Source organism: Lepisosteus platostomus, chromosome 11 (genome assembly GCF_059453375.1).
Source record: "Lepisosteus platostomus isolate fLepPlt1 chromosome 11, fLepPlt1.hap1, whole genome shotgun sequence".
In the NCBI taxonomy this organism is placed as follows: Eukaryota; Metazoa; Chordata; class Actinopteri; order Semionotiformes; family Lepisosteidae; genus Lepisosteus; species Lepisosteus platostomus.
Genome location: NC_142621.1, coordinates 28,044,690 through 28,065,466, shown reverse-complemented (window position 1 = coordinate 28,065,466; position 20,777 = coordinate 28,044,690). Strand labels below are relative to the sequence as shown.

Sequence of the window (20,777 nt, the reverse complement as noted above, 5' to 3'; positions counted from 1 at the left end):
TCTTTTAAACACCTGGAGGAGTAAGCTTTCAACTCCACCAGCTATTCCGCCTGAGAAAAGGTATTTTCTTGTGAAAAGGATTAACAGCATACCTCATTTACTGTATTATATCAGATGCAATGCTTTTGTCGAAAGCATTGCTTTTTTCAGTTTTGGTTATTGACTGTTCTGGGTGTCATGTTGTTCCACACTATTCCCTTCTTTTTTAATGAATAGGGCCTTTTTATTTTCCTACAGCGCTAAATTTTACTTTTATATTCAGATGTATGTGTGTATAGGTAATTTATTGTACTCAAGTACACAGGTGAAACTGAAGTCACTGGTGTCTGTGTGTTCTTTGAAATACAGCAAGTCGCATGTCTGTCAGAAAGACAAGGTGAGTATTAACAACTTTCTCAGAGGAAAATGACTATTAGGGTTTTTGACCCTCTGAAAAGGTCAAACCAAGAGTGAAACTGTTTTCTCACAGCATGTGTTTAAAGCTGAAATATTATCACCAATACATTACTATGAGATTACCTTTTTGCTTAACTGCATCAGTGCACAGACTGGAAATGTATACTTTGTTGCTACACTAAGGAAAACAAGGGCACAGAAATGAGTTCTTCTTTCTCCTTTTAAATGTGATTATCTGACAGCACTCCTGCCGCAAAGCTGTTCTCTCGAGTTACTGAGTCGTGCTGGCATTTTCCTGGCAGGTGCACGGGTGAGGAGTTCACCATTTCGATAGCTGTCACTTTGACTGACGGGGTGATTCCAAGTGTTCAAATACGCAGCAAATTGTATATTAATGGATTTCCTTTTACAGAAAAGCAGTTATGTATTATGAAACCCCAGCCACATTTCTTTACCATGTTTGAGGAAACCCTAGGTGTGTTCGAAAAGGTTCATCTGAGGGTTTTTTTAACAAAAACACTTTTGATTATCTCCTTCTGATCAGATCTGTATAGAATGGCATTATCTAAGCTTGGACCTTTCTGCCTAAACGACTTACATTGAATTAATGTCCCAGCACAAAACGTTTTATCACAAGTCTGCTCACCTGTTTCAGACTTGCAGATAAAGTTTGAATGACAGTATTATTCTAGTCATTGGCCAACGCTACGTTGTTAGAGAATCTCCTACACACATTACTGCTCACCAAAGTCTGATCCTGTCATGACAGCCTGCCTCCCCTGGAAAAAAACATACATGTATTTGTTTAATCTTTAAGTCACAGAGAGATAGGAATCTGTTGTACTCCAGTGGCTTCTGCTGCTTCTTTTTTGCTTTTCTATTAGCCTAGCGCTGCCAACAGAATAAAAAAATGGTAGGCAAGTAAAGATTCCCAAACATTTCTCTGAATGACTTCCAAAATATGGACCAGGGACATGAGTAAACAAAATAAAGATTGTTTTTTTGTGATTATAGTCGGCAGTGGACTGGTGTCCTGTCCTAGTGCCCATTGTCTGCTGGGTAAGTGTCCAGCTTACCACAACCCTGTGTTGGACTTGGCATATATTGAAAATGGATGGTTGTAAAAAAAAATGAAAAATTTGTTTAGATAGTTAAACCCACAAGAGTGTTGTTTTTAAATGGTGATGCCTCTTTATTATTTTTATGCACTATGAAAAATAGTGAATAATTAAAAATGTCAAATTATTTTTCAGTGCCACTAGATCTTGGTGAAGTGGCATTGATACAATTTTGGTTATTTTCCTGGGAGCTTTTCCTTTCAGTGTTGTTATACAATGTTCTTCACCTACACCTGAGTCCCATCAAATAACCTCTGGACTAAGAGGTAGAACAGCAGTAATATTAAGTTCCTGCAATATATGTAACTCACTAAATGGCTTAGCCCAGTATGCAACAGCTGAAAATACAGTAAAAATAATTTATGAAATGTAGATCAATAGATATTATTGCATATTGCAGCCTTATAAGAAACATGAATGTTAAATTTTAACAATGAAATTAAAAACAAAGAAACAGTCTATGACTTTTGACCCTGACAATAAGGTGACTACCTGATATTGTTACTTTGAGCTACTTATTTTATTGTCTTTTTGACATATTTTTCTGAAAAATTAAATGGAGAATGTTTGAAAGGAGAAAAAAAGTCTGTGAAGTCATCCAAATATCCAATACTAATGGGCACGTGGAGTCTGAATTCCGTATTGCCCCATTTGTCATTAAGCTTTTCTTTTGACAATTTTCCATCTTAATGCTGCAGATACAGGTATGAGCTCAGGCCTGATTATGTGATGTGACTCATATACAGTATGGAAATAATCTGCTAATCTAAAATTTAAGAAATAAACTCCCCGTCTGGCCTGATACAGAAGGACATCTGAAATGAGAATGAAGACGGACATTGACAATTTGAAGATGTTAAGTGAAGGTTATATTAGTGAAATGACCTTTACCTGGGTGAGTAACGGATTTTTAAAGTATTGTTGGTGCAATGTTAATATACAAATTGAAACCATTCATAGGAGGACTAGCTATTCTGAGGACCAGAACACTGGGCTTTCTCCTCCATGACATGGGGCTGAAAGAATAATTAAACAGACCTCACAATGCACGCCAACAGCTCAATGCAAAGTACTCACTGCTGTTAACCTCACATGTAAGATCACGTTTTAGGGCTGACATCTCAAAAATGTTTCTGACATCTCTTTGTTGTTACTATTATTTCACGATTATCACCCTCGTGCAAAGAGAGAGAAAAAAGGCAGTCAGAATAAAATGTCAGTTACATATTGCTAGAGGGAGAGGGCTACTGTTGAATTCTTAGCTAGAGTTTCTTTATCTGCATTGAAAATACGTCAAAGTGTTACATTTTGGGGTGTACCAAATTCTCAATTGTGTCTTAAAAGCGTAAATTAGGCCAGGCCTGTTTCTGCTAAACTATAAACTCTACACCTCTTCAGAAAGTTCCAAATAGGCTGATGTTAATTGCCCAGTTCTGTGTGATTGCATGCAACTTGAGCACTATTATATCCCATATTCCTAGTATTAGGCCAGGAGACAATAAGATTATTCTGTGGTTTCCTGTGACATGGAGTCAGCAACTGCAACATCAGGTGGCAAGTTGATTCCATTGGACACCCCCTGCTAATTTTAGTAGTCTTATTCACAAAGGGGAAGCATTCAATAATGTTTAACCAGTCCCTGCAGGTCAAGAATGTTGCCCCCTGGCGAGAGAGAGAATTCCTTGTGCCAGTGATCTCTCCTTTGAACGAATTTGGGTCCCAAAGGATCAGCCTTTTAAATCCACTCACCCTGCACTGGTGGAATCCCAGACTAAACTAACCTGGAAGGTCATTCAAAGTTTACTTTCTCAGAGACACTGGTCCTGAAAGAAACCGCCAAAGAAACAGAATCTTTACATCTTAAACAGTTCTGCACAAAAGGTTCCAAGTCTCTTTGCTGGGTTTCTTGCAGAAAGTAAAAAAGGAGGCTAAAGGTTCAATGGAAAACTTTTTTTACTCTGTTTTTTAAAAAGCTCTTGCAGTGGAAAGAATCCCAGCCAAAAACATTAGGCATCTATAACTGCAGATTAGCACACATCTTGAAAGAGCCACAATAAGCGTATTTAATCTTTGGCACAGGATAGAAAATACTCTGTGCAAGTTGCTCCTGAGGGCTCTGCAGTAGCATCATTAACCTGCCCTTTTATCATAAGGTCCACAGTGCTCTTGTGTACACCAGCTTTGTGATAAATAGTAGATATATTAAATGTGTAATATTAATTTTTCACTTTGTTAAAGCTGTTATCGGTGTATATACAATTTACAGTGTTCCATCATGGCTGAATTCAAGTACAGCTTTGCATTCATGTTGAAGGGATAATTAAATCAAACTGTAATAAAAATAATAATTGCTTACACTTATATAGCGCTTTTCAGGACACTCCACTCAAAGCGCTTTACAGGTAAAGCACCAGTGCACCAATGTGTAGCATCCACCTGGATGATGCGACGGCAGCCATAATGCGTCAGAAAGCTCACCACACATCAGCTATCAGTGGGGAGGAGAGCAGAGTAATGAAGCCAATTCATAGATGGGGATTATTAGGAGACCATGAATGGGAAATTTGGCCAGGACACCAGGGTTACACCCCTACTCTTTTTGAGAAACACCCTGGGATTTTGAATGACCACAGAGAGTCAGGACCTCGGTTTTACGTCTCATCTGAAGGACAGCGCCTGTTTACAGTATGGTGCTCCTGTCACTATACCGGGGCATTAGGACCCACACAGACCGCAGGGTGAGTGCCCTCCCTGCTGGCCCCAATAACACCTCTTCCAGCAGCAACCTTAGTTTTTCCCTGGAGGTCTCCCATCCAGGTACGAAGTTGTCACTGTAGCATGGTATGAACACATGATTTGGAATATTGGAAATAATGTAGAATTCACTTTGGTGAGCAACCAAAAACAATGAAAACACGGAGACAGAGACTTGAACTGGCAGTGTCGTGTCCGACCCCACCCTCTTGTGATACCAGATTCCCACATTTTAAGGATGGCATTGCTAAGACAGTCATGAGAACGAAGATGCTTTTTCAAAAAATATTATTTTTTAAGGATATTGATCATTTCCAGGGATACTCCAACTGTCACAGCAAATAACTTAATGGTTTCAGCGTAGCAGTGCTCTGTTAGGATGTACACAGGACTGCAGTTTTCTCCAAGTCAAAAAGGAGATGCAGGCCTGAAAGAAAAGTGCCCACATTGCTCTGGAGAAATTACTTTCTGTATGAAGCCCCCCTCCCCATGCTGTGTGGTGGAATTTTCTGCTTCACACAGCCCTAATTTAATAGCTCCCAGGCCTTTAATCTCTTAAAGAAATTTGCTGCAAATGAAACAGATAATTAAAATGTAGACTGTATAGACATAGGTGGACATACAACAGGTCATTCACTCTTTCCATAGCTTTGCCTTGTTTTATATGAGGTGGGCATAGCTTCAACAAAAATACAGAATGACATAAAATTATAGTCTGAAAGTAGCCGCGTGGATGCAGTACATTTTTTTAAAGCCCTGCTGATTTTTCACTGATGAATGTTGTTATCTACAGTGGGTTGCCCTGATCCCAACACAAATCTAGAGTACAGCTAGTCAGTATGGGGCCTTGGTAAACACAATAGCTCTGCCAGTGCCACAGGGTTGGAAATCAGTGTCCTACAGAAGAAAAATATACATACAAGTTGAATTAAAAGTACAGTTATAAGATATAACATTAATGAATTTAATCTTCATATAAATGGTTTTGGAAAAGCAGATTGTTATGGAAAGGTCAGATGCCAGGTGTTAGCACCTGGTACCTCGCACCGCTACACGGAAGTTTTTTTGCAAAACCAACAAGACTCATGATATATCCATCAAGGCTCTATTTTACTTTTATTTTTCATTGCGTTTTTAAAAAAATGTTATCTAGGCTTGTTGTTTGCTATTAAACATATCTTATTATTTGTGGCTAAACTTTTAGATATGGATATTGTATCAGTTAATGTGAACGGAACGTGAAATGTGCTGTTTCTTTGCCCTAGCGTCAGCATTAACTCTCAACTTCTACTCGGGCAAAAAAAAAATCTTCAAATGGTCAATAATAACAGAACCGCGTGTAAATGTGCATTAAGTTTACTTGAGAAAACCTATTTAGTTAACTAAACATTAATGTGAGTACCCCATTTCTAATATTCATAAAGGGCTAACAGTGTTGGAGAAACATTAAAGAATTCAATAAAGTTTTGGCAGCTTTTTTTCTCTCAGAAACAGCATACTACGATTTTATTGTATTAATGTTTTAATTCATATAAATTGTGGTGTTCAAAGAGGTTCTGATAGAATTTTTTCTAACCTTTTACTCTCGGGAAATGCATATTGTAGTAGGAATGATCGTATGAGTTTTGTCCAGCATGTTTGTTATATTTTATTTTTTGTTAAAAATCGTATTCGAGTACTGAGGCTTTCGACACACGCTTGCCTTCTGTAAATTCTAAGTGTAAACAGGCAGCGAGTTATGAAGTATGAGGTGGTTATGTGACAAGCTAATGACCAATATTGTGCGAAGGCGCAATGACACCAGACTGCAGTATACGTACATTGTGTGTAGTTTTGATATTAAATACTATTATCTTAATGAAATGAATAAACTAAAATTATACTTCATAGAAAGGACTGGATCGAAAAGATCTTCTGGAGTAAGGGATCAAAACGGTAGAAAATTCCATAATGCCAGTGGAGAAAAGTTGTCTCTTAGGCATTATTTTTTACCTTATTATTATTATAAGCAGTAGGACAAATTATATATTTCGCAAAAATCTTTATGCAAAGATCGTTATTCAAAGGAATGTAAGTGTCAAAATATTCGAATATGCGTTACAGAATTGTTTATATGCTGTTTTAAAGTAGAATAAAGAAACACTTTTAAAACGTAATCCAGGTAATCCACTCCTCCTGGTTGTCTAATTGTTGAAGAGGCGGAACACGTTAATTTAAATATCTTAAATATCATTAAGAAATTATAAAATTCTATTAATTCCAGATGACGGTTTCGGTTTTTGGAAGAACAATAGGAGAAAATGAATTTCTGCACTTTGGCCTCTTATTTTGGAACAAGACCACATTACTCGCGATTCACCGCATGAATAGTTACCTCGAGTCTTAAATCGAAGTCGACCAATAAGAAAGGAAAACCACACTTCAACAGACCACAGCGTATCTCTGTGGTGATATTATTGAAAGACAACTACAAAACAGATTTGATATTAACAGGCCTGGACTGTCGTCTGCATTCGCCAAAGGGTCTTTATTCTTGTTTTAATTCCGTGTACAACATATATGTTGTACTCGTCTTGTGACGGTTTTAATAACTTTTTTGTAAATGTATGTTTTAGGCATTCAAAACCAACTTTTTATGAAAGGCGCTATATAAAAAGAATAATTATTCTATTACAAAACCATTGTAATTAAGATGGATGGTCATTTATAATCGCCAGTTTATGAAGGCTCAAAATAGGCTCCTATAAATGATTGCAATATTCGTAATTTCGTCAAATAAAAAATAACATGAGGTTAGTTATTACAAAAGAAAATAATGAGAGATGTTTTTCCTTAACCTTTTCCTTAAAATGTTAAAAGTAAGCAGTCTTCTGAATGGCGTTTTAGTAGGTGTTGTTTTCCTAGGAATCTTCGAGATATATACAGGCAGCCACTTAAGGTTTTATGCTATATGTGCGTCTATTTATCACACATTATTACATCTATTGTTTTTTACATTAAGAAATATTTTTATTTTTTCATTTAGTTATTTTTGTCAGGAGACTAAAGGACAAAAAAATAAAACGTGTTTATCTATTAATTACAGACTGTAGTTATACTTCTAATGAGAAATTATTTAGAAATTTACTCGGGTAGCGCGACGTAAACCGGAGAGGTAAACACTATAGAGCATCGATAAATTATAATTTTGATATTTTAAAACTGACATAATCTTACTAAATACCATTTAATACACCTTTTGGAAAAACAACGTTGACAAGACTATGAGATTAGGCACTATGCCACTGTATGTTTTTAATTGCTTGTGATTTGGTAATTTAATCATCACTGTCCAAACGGTGAATCTTATACAACAAAATCTTACAAAGACACGTACATTTTCTCTGTAATGTGACAAAAAACACATCCTATAATATACATACAGTATAAAAGATCTATTTCACACTGAGAAGCCATTCAATACTAACGACTTCTGCAATGGAAAAAAAATGTTACATACTGTACATTTAAAGTTTTTTATATTACTAGAAGAACAACTTATTTAATGACCTGAATGGTTAGTCCTCTTTATTATTCGTTTTAATTAATCGGATTAAAAGAAGTGCCAAGTTGGATTTCCTTAAAATTAGATGATAGTCCTAACGATTGAGGGAAGATAGCGAAAACATGATTTTCTAAAGAGTTTTAGTGAATTTGCATATTATTACTTTTGGAGCAGTTTATCCGTACACAGAAACTATAAACCCTTGATTATTGTCAGGAGTATCTATATTAGTATATAAATAAAGGGGAAGCAATATGATAGAAGTCCTATTAAAATGTGGTTAAAAACGGAAATATTTCTAAATAACACTTTGAAATTCAAATCACAATGAATATTCATTTATTTACAACACCTCCTCCCCATTCCAGCCCCCTTAAAAATACTGGAACCTATGGTATTCGGATTATCATCCTCTGGAATAAAGAATTAAATAGGGGCTAAGATGTTTCTATGGGAGCAATGGCGTGCGAACTGAAGTAGAGTAATTATTGCTTCATAATTGTGTTCTTTTCCTTTTCGTTTTTTTTTACACCCTTTCCAAGCAGCCACACTTGGAACTGGAGCGGTTGTGACATTTAGGAGGCAAGTCTTTGTGCTGAACACTTCAAGTTTAAAAAACAAGTCCGATTGAAGCGGAGGGGCTCAAAGCGGACCCCATTGTAGGGCAACACATTGAGTTTTGATTTGGGACAATGGTGTTTCTCAAATTTCTTGCAAAAACCTGCACTCCATCTGTGATCTCAATGCAGTCTCTTTTTTATTTTCCTTTCCTCGCAATTCATTTGGCAAAGACGAAGCAGATGTATGGGGATGGAGTCTGCATTTTAATTGCCGGGTATACCTGAAATAGACAAAAATAGTACAGCTATTGTTAAGTGTTAAGCAGTGTTAAATGTTAAAATGCTTATTTGCCTATGTATAACTCGAGCTATTCCGATTTAAAGGGAGATTGCTCAGTCCTGTGAATCAACATAATAATATAATAATAGCAACGACAAACTCACAAAATCACACAAGACAGTACTCGTACCTTGACACATACATATTTACATTTATTAAAACGTCAAATTTACCTGACGTTAATTGAACTACTGGAATTTGTTTCGATTTGCGCAATATTTCATCGTAATTGAGACGTCACTCTTCAAACGCATGCAAATAAATGCTGGGGTCAAGTGGAAAAAGGGTATTTTTCTTCACGAACAACATTTAAGAGTGTCATGTGACATTTTAATCATTCCTAAAACTCCGGTGTTTCAAATTAGGAATACACTCATCCTTCTCCCGCTTCACCGTGCAGTTCTGTATACTTGCTCTATTCACATTAACTCGCAGTGCGTTTAACCTTCAATAAGGTGATGAAGGGAAATTGCCTGGCAGTTTAATCCGTGCCTCAGGGGCTGCAGAAACAGAGGGGAGTAAGAAAAAGAAAAGAAGTGGACATTTAAAAAGACTGAAAATCCATACAATAGCTGTGGGAATTACGGGGGCAAGAAAAGCCATTCGAGTCCGTCTTTGGCAATTTCCCAATTAGAAATAGGAGCATTATTATATAGCCACGGAGAATAAAAAGATTTCTGAAGTTGGAGTGTTTGTTGAGTATCTGCGGTGTTACACGGCACTCTGTGCAAAAGATCTCAAGTTTGTTTCGTACAGAGCCCCGAGCAGTGCAGTAGAATTGCCACGGAGGGTCTTTATCGGAATTCATAGCACGAAGGTAATATAAAGTTTTGGAACAGGTACAAAATGTAAAGCCCTGAGCAAAAAAAAATCGTACATTTGTATTATTTGCTGTTACTGAAGATAAAGGTGGAAGAGTTTTCCAAGCTGTGTCGACGGTGGGGATCGTTGCGTAAGTGATGAGCGTAAAGTGGAAAATGAATTGCGGCCTGAGGAAGTGTATCTGGGTTCTTAAAAATAAAACGCACATTTTCTCTCAAGGTCGGTAATGAGGCTCTTTAGGCTTTGCATTAATCCATCTCCTCTATTCCCTTCAATGTTAAACCCTGTTTCTGTGCGGGTTTTTTTTTGGGGGGAGTTAATTAAAAGACACCGTACACGTGCAAAACAAAAAAATATTTTCCTTCGCAAGCACTGGCCATAGAAAGTGTCACCTTTTCACTTTCTCAAATAGCGCCAACCTGTATTTAGACGCAACAGGTTGCCTAAGAGGGATCATTGAACAACACAATGTCCTTTGTGCCCAATGCGGTACGGCCTAGCTTACGTTTAAATATAGAGAAATTGCTTATTTTACAAAAAAAAAATAATAAAGCTGTGTTAAATTAGTTTAGATCAAAGAATGCGCTCTCTATAGATTCACTTTTTTAGATCAAATAAGAAATCTTTGTGTGTGTGTTCACAAGTGCCTCGCACAAAGAAAACTTCAGAGTAACAAATAAAAGCTTATTTTGTGCAGTTATTTTAAGGCTTTGTTAACTGCCTTGACGTGGATGCTTCCATTTGCTAAAGAGAACTTCATCACAGGAGCTTTTCGTGTGAACTAGAGGTTAACAACCTAATGAGCACTTGGTGAGGAGATGAAGCGTGTAAATAGGCACCGGTTTTCCCAAATCCTGCGCTGCTTGTGCGCCCCGTATCTGCTACTCTAACCTCTGCTTTGCTTAATAGACTCAGCGGTTTCAGCGGGAGTCCCCGGGAGGCAATCCTGGTCCAACAGTGCCCAGGCGGGGCAACAGCATCCAGAAAGGTCGCTCGAATGCCTCACCAGGGTGCTCGGGTAGCAGAAACATGCTGCTACATATGTTGGGTCAAGCGTCCCCTTTGTGAAGATCTAAAAAGGTGTAAAAACTCAGTCATCTGTAGCATTTTGTAAAAAAAAAAAAGCAGAGAAAGCTTTGCATAGATTTTTTGCTGCATGGGTGTAATGAACTGTTAAAAAAAGAATGTTGAATTTTAAAATGTGACCCCATTCACATCTAATTATTCATCGGTATTTAATTGGAAATTACAAAACAGCCAGCCTAATTAAAAGTGCTTTAGTTGAGCACTGTGGGGATATAGGTTACCAAAAGAGTAGGCCTACATCTGTATAGAGGATTCATCTATTTAATGTAGGCTATTGTTTAAGTGGGCTTGTGGCTAAAGGTTTAATTCATACTCCACTCCATATTACATAAACTACTCATCTTAATCTGAAACGATGCACCTCTCTTGTTTTAGAGGTTGGGTAGCAATAACCATCAAGGAAGGAAAAAACATTTATACAGTACGTGCGAGGTAGGCCTGTACCAAACAAACAAAAATAGTCTAACACTTGAATTTATTCCTCCTATTAATTTAATCACAACAGTTTACTACAAGATAAATTGAATAATCTGTAAAGCGCTTAAGATCAAACGAATAAGCAAGTGAACCAAAACAAACGATATCTAACTGTTTTGTAATTTGTTATGCTAAATATGAGTCTCCCGAAAATAGTTGAATCATATTATGAACGAAGTGAGGTGTAAAGGGAGAGAAACTGTTTAAAACGCTTTGCCTTCTGAGCTGCTATGGCGTACTTACCCTGGTTATTTTAGGACAGAAGATGTGCGTTTGAAGGGGGGGTTTACAATGAACATAGAATTACTTTGTAGACGGCAATTTTCATTCATGTAAGATCGCTTCCGAGATAATTACTTTTAATGTCAAAAAGATTTAGTTTAATATCATCTCTATTAGTCTCTTGGTTAGGTAATTAAAGGTGCGGATGAAAGCGGTAGGGAAACAGATGGCATTTGCTTACAGTGATTCAGTGTGTAAACAACTGGAAAAGTCAAGGGCAGGACCCGTGAAACACATGAAAAGCCGAGAGACTGCGAGCGCTAGCACTTACATTAGCAGGTACATTAGAAGTACCATCTGCAGCAAAAGGTACAAAAAGCCACTATAGAGGGTGAGACGGTACGTAGGGATAGGGAACGGGGGAGGAGTTGCTGTGAACAAAAGATGATTAATATATCTTTGCCAATTAAGTCTTTACTTTTGTGAGCAGAAGAAATGAAATGTAGAGGCTCCATGGCTCAGTAAGTGTAAAAGGGCTGCAGTTCATTTTTTTTCTGTTGACTTGTTTGTTTGAAGCCGCATACGGAACAGAATCACCGTGCAGTCCAAATATATTGTTAACTGTCGAATGCATGAATGCAGTCAGTATCGATTTAATGAAGGGAGCTGCTTTTGGTAAAGCCTGTTTTTGGACTCAAGAGCGTTCGTAAGCACACAAATACAGGTTTGTGATGTAGACCACCCATCGCCTTGTTTTGAAAGCAAGGCGGCTCTCACGATATATCTACAAGCCCATCAAAACTAATGGAAACAATTGCTTATGAAACTCAGAAAGATGGCCAGTTTCTGTGTCATCTATGCATATGTATATAGCGTTTTAAAAAAACATTTTTTCCAACCCACAACAATAGTATATCATGAAACTATAAAAGCGATAGGAACAGAATGACATTTCGTAACTATAATTTAAGCAGTGTCAACGCGTTCAGGTGCAGATAAGATCTAACGATAATTATTTTAGAAAGGTCTCACATACACGACCATTTAATAAAATTATGTGTATCATTGTATTATATGTAAGAGGCAATAGTTAGATGGTGGTGGGTGCCGGTTAGCAGCAAAAATAAGCCATGCTGTTTGAGCAGCCTATACCTACACTTATCCGAAACTGTAGGTTATCTCGCTAGTCTGTGCCCATATCGGCAACTGCTCTTGGCAGGAGTGTCCGGCGCAAATCTCAACATGTTCATGAACAAATTGCGCATTTTATTCTGTTTATGATACGACGTTTTCTTTGTAACCTATTCTTTTTTGTGTGACCATAATAGGCTGAAAAGTCCAAAGTGTCACATTATAAACAGAAAAAATATACAGCACTTTTGTCATGCTTGTGTGATTCGAATGAATAAACACTGTCTATACATACATTTCTAGACATATTTCGCTTTTTTCTTATGGAAGGACTATTTTATATTTAATATTATTATAAAATAAGTCGCATTCCAGGGAAATTAGTGGTTGTTATTATTATTATATACCAGAATAAGAAAATACGTTGTACTTTATGCGATATGATAGCGGGGAATTAAAATGAATAATAAACCCGCTTCTTCGAAATATGTCACCTCCTAGAAAAAAAAATGCATTTAGCTCTGAAGTTTCACAGTTCCAAGAAAATAAATCTGTGGAAATTTGGTAACTCCCGTCTAAGTCCATTAAATCCATATAAATTAAATGTGTAATAAGGTAGTCTTTTCCTAAATCCAGGTAGTGATTAAGGTTCTTTATCCTGTTTAACTTTCATCACGTCAACGTGACGTGTCAGCCGTGTTGTACAGCAAAACCCTGTCAGAATTAAACTGACAGTCCCCGGGACCGTTACTGATTGAGAAGGGCTTTGTTAACTGTAACACAAAAAGTTACCTTTTATAGACTGACAGAAGCAAAATCTAACCTTTTTAGGGAATAAAAACGAATCTATCGAATGCAAATGTTTAAAGACACATTTTTATTTCAGACAAAAGCGAAGTGTACAATCTGAACCTGGAACTTTTCTGCGACGATCATTAATCATGACAAAACACATCTTAAAATCACATTTATAAAATGTCCGAAAAATAAGCCTTTTCCAAGTAATCATTGTTACTGTAGTATTAGTCTGCTTTATTTTTTCTCAAACGCTTAAACACACTCTCGGTGTATATCGACATATTCACGCACTTCAGCGGGAAATATAAAATGAAATAGTTAAAAGCGAACACAAATGTAAGTTACATAGCTTGATTTTTAATATTTAAATGAAAGTGTGTCCGTGATTCTAAAAATACATTGGGAAATTGTTACAAGCCATCTGAATAAAGGTGTAACTATATTTTAGATATTTTACACTTTTTCACATTTTTTGCATTTATCCTTAAAGCATCACCACTAAAAATAGCACCAAAAAATACGTAAGTATTCAGAATCTTCCTCCAAACTAGGTTTCACTGTTCTGGTGTAATGGAGGCGATATTAAAAAATATATTATCATCGGAACTCTTAAATATGGGCTAAAATAAATGGTCAAGATATCACGTATAGTCTGGAGCACACGTCCTCCTCGAAGCGTTATATTTGAGAAGTTCAGTTATGTTTTAAAAAGCCAAAACTGAGTAAATCCAGTTTTTTTTTTTAATTTCACCAAACTGTAGTAGGGATGATAATGTTAGAGAGCTAGCCGGCTGCGGTTAAAATATGCCCTTGTTATATTTCTCGCATAACAAAGAGACCACATCCATCCGAATCATTTTAACATTCCGCATTGTGTTACTTTGATGTAGATACTAGTTTGATTTTCTGATATTTGTTGATCAGTAAGGAATTTTGCTTTTATTGTCTTTGTTCAAGCTTCTCTAACTCTGAATCATTCCTCATTACCACTATTGCTATTGACTGAGTACGCATACACATCGGTCTAGGTTATTTAAGACTGTCAAAAGATTAATACTATTTGGAAAACTATAGTAAGACAGACTGTATACTTAAATTGGGGTGTATGTCTTATAACAATCCTTCACTTAAAATTATAGGTTATAAAATATTATTTTTAAAGAATGATCATTTGATGTAGTGTGTAGGTTTTAACAGACGTGGGTGACGATATTGATTAATCTCGACTGCAGATTAAATGAAATGGAAAATACCAGTTTGCGTTCGATGCGTTCGGTTTTAAACTTCACTTACCCATTAATTATTTTAGGAAGCGTAGATTGTATTTAACATGTGCTAAATCATGCTCTGCGGATTCAAATTTTAATTTTCCATTTTCCGTTTGGAGCTTTGCGCTTTAAATCCGAGAAGCTGCTATATATATATGATAGCAGTGATTGCGATTGCTAAATTTTAACTTTTGCAGACTTTTAACATGTTTAATAATAGAAAAGACTTAAGATTTATTAATGTGCTTGATTAATGTCTTGAAGTCTTAGATTGCGGCGCGTGCTTTATTTCACGCTTGCAGTACTAGATTTTTTAACACTTAACATTTTAAAATATTTTTTAAAAAGGAGCGTTGAAAAGTCACAGTTTTCAGATATTTATGTAGGTTATATATCATTACCTATTCAAAAACGAAAATCAACCTAAAAATCAAACAAAGCTGGAAAGTGAACGTTATGGTTCACAGACGATCGCTGTGCCAGCCCACCGGAAAAAGACGAAGCTTCACAGACTTGATGCAGATGTGCTCCTACCATGAATTAATTAATTACCCGATTGAACAGAAACGCGTATTTAACTAATTAAAATTAATTAGCAAATAATTCGGAAACCAAATGAAAAACAAGCAGTGTACAATATTTTGGATCTTATTAATTACACCGAAAAAAAACGCTGCCGTTTCTTCGTTAGCGACACAGCTTGTTCAGCTACAGGAAAAATGTCAAGAGTGTCTACTTCTTACGTTTTAGTGTAGATAAAGGTATGTTTTGTTTTTGTTCTGGTTTGAAAGGTATGATCTTTTAAAACGGGTTGGAACCATAAATTGGATTGGGAATCATTAAAATGAGCAGAAGAGCATCTCTAAACAAACTAAACAACTTGTATCTTTAGTAAGACGCATTGACTTACCCGACCGTGTAGGACCACTGTCTGTGATGACGTCATCCAGGCCTTTGGTTATTATGTCGCTTTTAAAATTAGAAGTAAACGAATGTCTTTTACGACTGCTGAATTTAAAGCAAACGTGGCTGGCCAGAGTTTAAATAACTACTCTTGGACATAATCAAAGTCATATTTCCATTAAAAAAAACGATTTAGGTAAAAATACTATATTTGGATAATTAAGAAATAATGGCTAAAAGTATAAAAAGGGCAACAAACTATTTTTCTTACTGGTTGTAATATGCTTCATTTATTAGGATGCTTTTTTAGATTTTTCGGTGTAAAACGTGAATATTGTATATTAAGCGCGTTATTGTTATAAGCAGTATAATGTTATGCTCTGCGGGAACTCCTTCAGATTTTAAACACTGTTGTTACTTGGTGAGGACTCAGGTGGACACAGTTGAAAAAAGTGATAAGCCAATCAGATCGCACCTTTCCCCCTTGGCCAATGACAGGAGCCACATTGTTGTCAAATTTGTCTAATGAAAACGTAGGCGCAACAATAGAGAGAGTGAAGATCTGTATCTACTGGCAATCTCTGGAGCTCGTTAGTGTCTCACGCTCTTGGCAGTAGCAACTTCTACGATTTTTGGAGACATCAAGTTAAACAGGTATTATTTATTCTTCCAAGAGCGGCGAGAAGCCGTGGATTCTGTTGAAGAAGGTTTTGATTTTTACATATATATACACACGATTTTAAAAGAAGGTCTGAAACGTCTTTCAGGTTAAAGTGTATTCGTTATTTTTATGAGTTTGAACCTCTTAGCTCGCGTGTGATGTTTCGCTCAGACCTTTTGGAATGCGATTTAAAATCAAAGTGAATGTTCTCAGGCGCTTAAGAGAAGTTCGATGTTTTGAAGGAGATGGACAGGATTCGTGAGGATTAGCAGCGCCTGTAGATGTGTCAGGCATGGAAAACTATAGCTGAGGCAGTATTTCTAGATAAGGTTGTCTTCAGGTTGTCGGTACTGTGGCTGGGGTTGCTTTGGTAAAATAAGAAGAAATACGACAGAAACAAAAGTTGATCATTTTAGTTTTTGGAGTTTCGCTGGATGAGACAAAATCAATATTTGTGTATCCTTGATCGAGGAGCTACTTTTGTTTTTCGTTCTGGACAGCTAAATAATTGATTCAGAAGTCTAATGACTTTGGCACTCAGCCTATTCCAATGTAATAGTCTGGGAACTTTTCTAGAACTGTCAACTGTACCTTAAGAGAACGAATTTTAAAAAAGAAAAGAAAATAGAAGCTTACCGCTTTAAAACGTTGAAGAATTTACGCATTTGGGGATTTTGGTGCCTAAAATCGCAAAATAATAACAGTCCAGTGAGTGACAGAAAATATCGATAGTATTAATAATAACAATAATAGAATATACGAGGAAATGGAGCTGAGATCAGAAATTCCTACAGCACCGGCAGGATCCCAGGTCCATCCTGGTGCCGCTGCAGCCTCAATTCCCGTGTCCATGGCCAGCAGCCTCCTCCGTGGGCCCCCTCTACTGCTGCGGACAGCCGAGAAGTATCCCAGGACTCCTAAATGCGCCCGTTGCAGGAATCACGGAGTAGTGTCCGCTCTGAAGGGCCATAAGCGCTACTGCCGCTGGAAGGACTGCATGTGCGCCAAGTGCACTCTGATTGCCGAGAGGCAGCGGGTGATGGCCGCGCAGGTGGCTCTCAGGAGACAGCAGGCTCAAGAGGAAAACGAAGCCAGAGAACTCCAGCTCCTCTACGGCACCGCAGAGGGACTCGCCTTGGCGGCTGCTAACGGCATCATCCCGCCTAGACAGAATTACGAAGTTTTTGGCTCCGTCTGCAGCGACACTAACTCTGGTGAGCGCCGTCCGCATTTGATCTTGATCGCCGATTGATTTCGAAAGCTGTTACACTTCATAATAGCAATAGAGCCTTGCTAACACGTTTAAGATGCCAATAAGCAAAGCTACTGGAAAACTTCCTCACAGTTTTAGAATTGCTACTCGTTTGTTTTCAACAGTAGGAGTTACAGAAGCATTGGCAACATCTAAGACTGTAAACAGACCATTGTCGTCGGCATTAGAGTGGGCAAAGGGTTTCATTTAACAGTTATCACCATGCCTATTCAAGAAGTTCTAAATTAGTTTAGTTTTAGCACAAAATAAGCATCCGCCAGTAATGTTTTTTTGTAGGTTGCAAAAGTAGGCCTATAGAGACCTTGATCACAGAAGCTTAAAATTAATAACGCATAATAACACTCAGGAAAGCAAGATTACTTGCCTGGGCAGAAACGTTAATATTAACTCGTTCAGCATCTAGTAAAACGTGTACTAGAAAAACTAATCCTTTAAATGTGATTTTCGGGTTTCCTTCATTTTGACAAAAGTTGTGTCGCTTTAATTGTTTTATTCGAAACTGAGTTTTTCTCCACCGGACTACCCTAAGTATACATGTTAATTTAGGCGATTTGCTCTAACCAATATGCATTTTCTTTCCCTTTGTTGTAGATTCGAAAATCCAAAAGTTTGAGCTGTTTCCGAAGACCCCAATGTCAAGGTCAATGACCCCGCAGCAGACTCTGGGCAAGTCGGTCTCCACGGACAGCGAATCGGTGACTGGGAGTGTGGCTGGGACCTCCTCGCCCGAGGTGCGTCATGGTTCGGGTTCGGAGAATGGGGACGGAGAGTCTTTTGTAAGTTCTCCTGTTCCTAAAACTCTGAAAGACGGAGAAGACACGCCCGGCTCCATTAGTCCCCTGGGCTCCGACTCTGGGTCAGAAACCGATAAAGACGAACAGGAGCCTTCTCCTTCATCCACCGCCACTCGCCAGATGAACGCAATCGACATTCTGACCAGAGTATTCCCCACTCACAAACGGAGTGTTCTGGAACTGGTGCTGCAGGGCTGCGGGAAAGACGTGGTCCAGGCCATCGAACAGATTCTGAACAACAGCGGACAATCAAAAGCCCCCGAAGAAGCGTGGACAGCGGAAAGGGCACTTCAGAGTGCCCAACCACCTGCAGCTTCCACTCCGCGACCGATTTTACCCGGAGCCATGACACCTGCCATTGGGACTCTGAGCAACAGATCCGCCTTTTCCCCACTGCAACCTAATTCACCGCACTTTGGCGCAGATCCCAGCGCCTACCCCTTAAGCACCCATTTGGGACTAAACCCATTGCGCCTGGCTTACTCGGCCCACAGCAGAGGGCTTGCCTTTATGACTCCTTACTCAACTGCTGGGCTCATGCCAACTTTGGGCTTTCGGCCACCCATGGACTACGCCTTCAGTGACCTCATAAGGGACAGGACAGCCCTGCACAAAGAACAAGGGTATGGCAACGGGTTGTATGGGCCGATGGTGAACAACAATCCAGAGAAACAATGAAGGCGATCGCCTCGTGTGACCAATCTCAGAAAAAAAAAACTTTTAAGAAAAAGGAGGTGAGAAATGAGGGAGGACACTGACTTTGTGTATTCGTGACGTAGCCAAAACCGATGGCGGTGCCCTTTGTTATTTTAAAGTCTGGTTATTCAACTGTTTTAGGCGCCTCACCGCATCACACTTTCACTTCGCAGTGAAAACTACTGGTCTCGGCAGGCATTGGAGAAGCTGCCTGAAGATGAAAAACGACCAAAAAGCCATTCTTTGTGACTGGTTTGACTGTATGGCTGATGGCTTCTCTCAGTGACTGATCAACCTCAGAGGCTATGCCTACATATTGTTCTTAAAAAACAAGGACAGATACAGAAAACGGAATAAAGTCTTGATAGTATGAGAGTTCCAAGGTGCAATTTTCTTTTGTTTCATCATCTTTCTTTTGAAACATTCTGGAAAGTGTTGTCGCTCTTCTTGTTACTAATGCGTTCATAAGTATGGAACTTCATCTTTGTCTCTGTCTTAAAAAGTATACACAAACACTTAAATAGTACAGAAAATATTTTAAGTTATTAATATATGTAGGTGAATTTCCTTTTGATTATAAAATGGGTATAACCTAAACGTTTGAGTTTCAGCTAATGCAATTTAGATGAGTTTTGTTTTTGTCTTTTCTTTCAGCAGAACACTGAACATATGTATATTATATGCCAAGTCTAGAGAATTAGATTATATTTGTAAACGTAATTTGCCCAAATTAATCAGCAACACTAGAGGTATGTTTGGTGAAACTGCCATTCTTATCTGTGCTGCCCAAGGTTTTTCTGCTTTCCTAATGGTTGTTGCCAGCTATATGTATACGGTCACGGTATGTGTTGCATTTGCTAGAAATAAATGTTATTTTCTACAAAACAACGGCCCGCTTAACATTTTTACATTCCATTTGTTTCACGCATACACTCCTATTTTCGTTTCAGAATACAGACGCTGAGCATCTTATATAGGGCTTTGTAACTTTTCATCTCTTCCCAATTAATATTTACAAAACGATTTACTCTTTTTGACATAAAACACTTTAGGAAGAAGATAAATGTTAACACACGTTTTAAAAACTCGCCTGTGACGATTTGGAAACCTTTTTGAAACGATGGGTATTATTAAGTCAGGTAATATTAATTTAAAATATAGATGATTAACGTACTTTATACAGTTTTACTGCTGATTTATTATTAAGCATTACAATTATTAGGAAATGGATTAAACGACAATATGCATTTTCTTACCTTTGCATTTTGCTGCGTTGTGTAGTCTCATTATTTTTGTTGTCATTGATAATAATAGTCTTAATTTCTTGCGCTTATTTATGTGTTTCCTTTTTGCAGAATATTGTGAACTCCTTTAAAAAACATCACGGCCTGCCCGTATACAAAAACAAAAGTGATCTTTTGTGTCTCGTCATGGCTATTTTTTAAGTCATTTTCAAATATAATATGATCGGATTGTTGACAAGACTGTAAATAATCGGGTTACTTTACAGTCTGAAATTGCTTTGAATCTACCCTCATTGAGACCGAATACGTACAGTCAGTTTACAGTTTAAAGTGTATCTGTGATTTCTTCACTCCAAGAAAAGAGCACAAAACATATTACCTAAGTTAAGTAACACTGCGGTATTACCTAAATTGAACTTCCTATGTGTTATCAATTAGAGCAATTAGCTCATTTTGTTATCAGTGGTCATAAATATTCAAGGTGGCTGAGGAAAGCAAGTCAGCCCTCTCAGAAGATCTGATATATACCTGTTAAAGATTAAGCAATGATATTATTTAACGGTCGCCCGTTGTTTTCATTCCGCTTCCACTGTAGGCAGGAATGACACAGCTAAATGTCACAGGTAAATGTAGACGGTATCTTTGACGGAAACGAAATGAAATATTTTACTTTTTAATACATTATTTTGC

General features: G+C 37.6%; 1 protein-coding gene and 1 long non-coding RNA gene across 2 annotated transcripts; one reads left to right on the top strand and one right to left on the bottom strand.

The window, feature by feature from the left end:
- Nucleotides 1–7,532: 7,532 nt before the first annotated feature.
- On the bottom strand, nt 7,533–15,823 carry LOC148652334 (uncharacterized). Its single transcript, XR_015925296.1, has 2 exons — nt 15,427–15,823; nt 7,533–8,653 (listed from the first exon to the last, which is right to left on the bottom strand). It is a non-coding gene; the product is annotated as an uncharacterized LOC148652334 (long non-coding RNA).
- Nucleotides 15,811–19,731, top strand: dmrta2 (DMRT-like family A2). The gene is made up of 2 exons (XM_088598996.1): nt 15,811–17,294; nt 17,945–19,731. Exons 1-2 carry the CDS (start codon nt 16,847–16,849, stop codon nt 18,823–18,825), a joined length of 1,329 nt encoding a protein of 442 aa, XP_088455122.1. The 5' UTR covers nt 15,811–16,846; the 3' UTR covers nt 18,826–19,731.
- The last annotated feature ends 1,046 nt before the right edge of the window (nt 19,732–20,777 follow it).

Excerpts from the sequence above, each read along its gene's own strand:
- dmrta2 (XM_088598996.1), top strand. The coding sequence starts at position 16,847 with ATGGAGCTGAGATCAGAAATTCCTACAGCACCGGCAGGATCCCAGGTC. Across the intron at positions 17,295-17,944 it reads CTGCAGCGACACTAACTCTG|ATTCGAAAATCCAAAAGTTT; the intron begins GTGAGCGCCGTC and ends CCTTTGTTGTAG.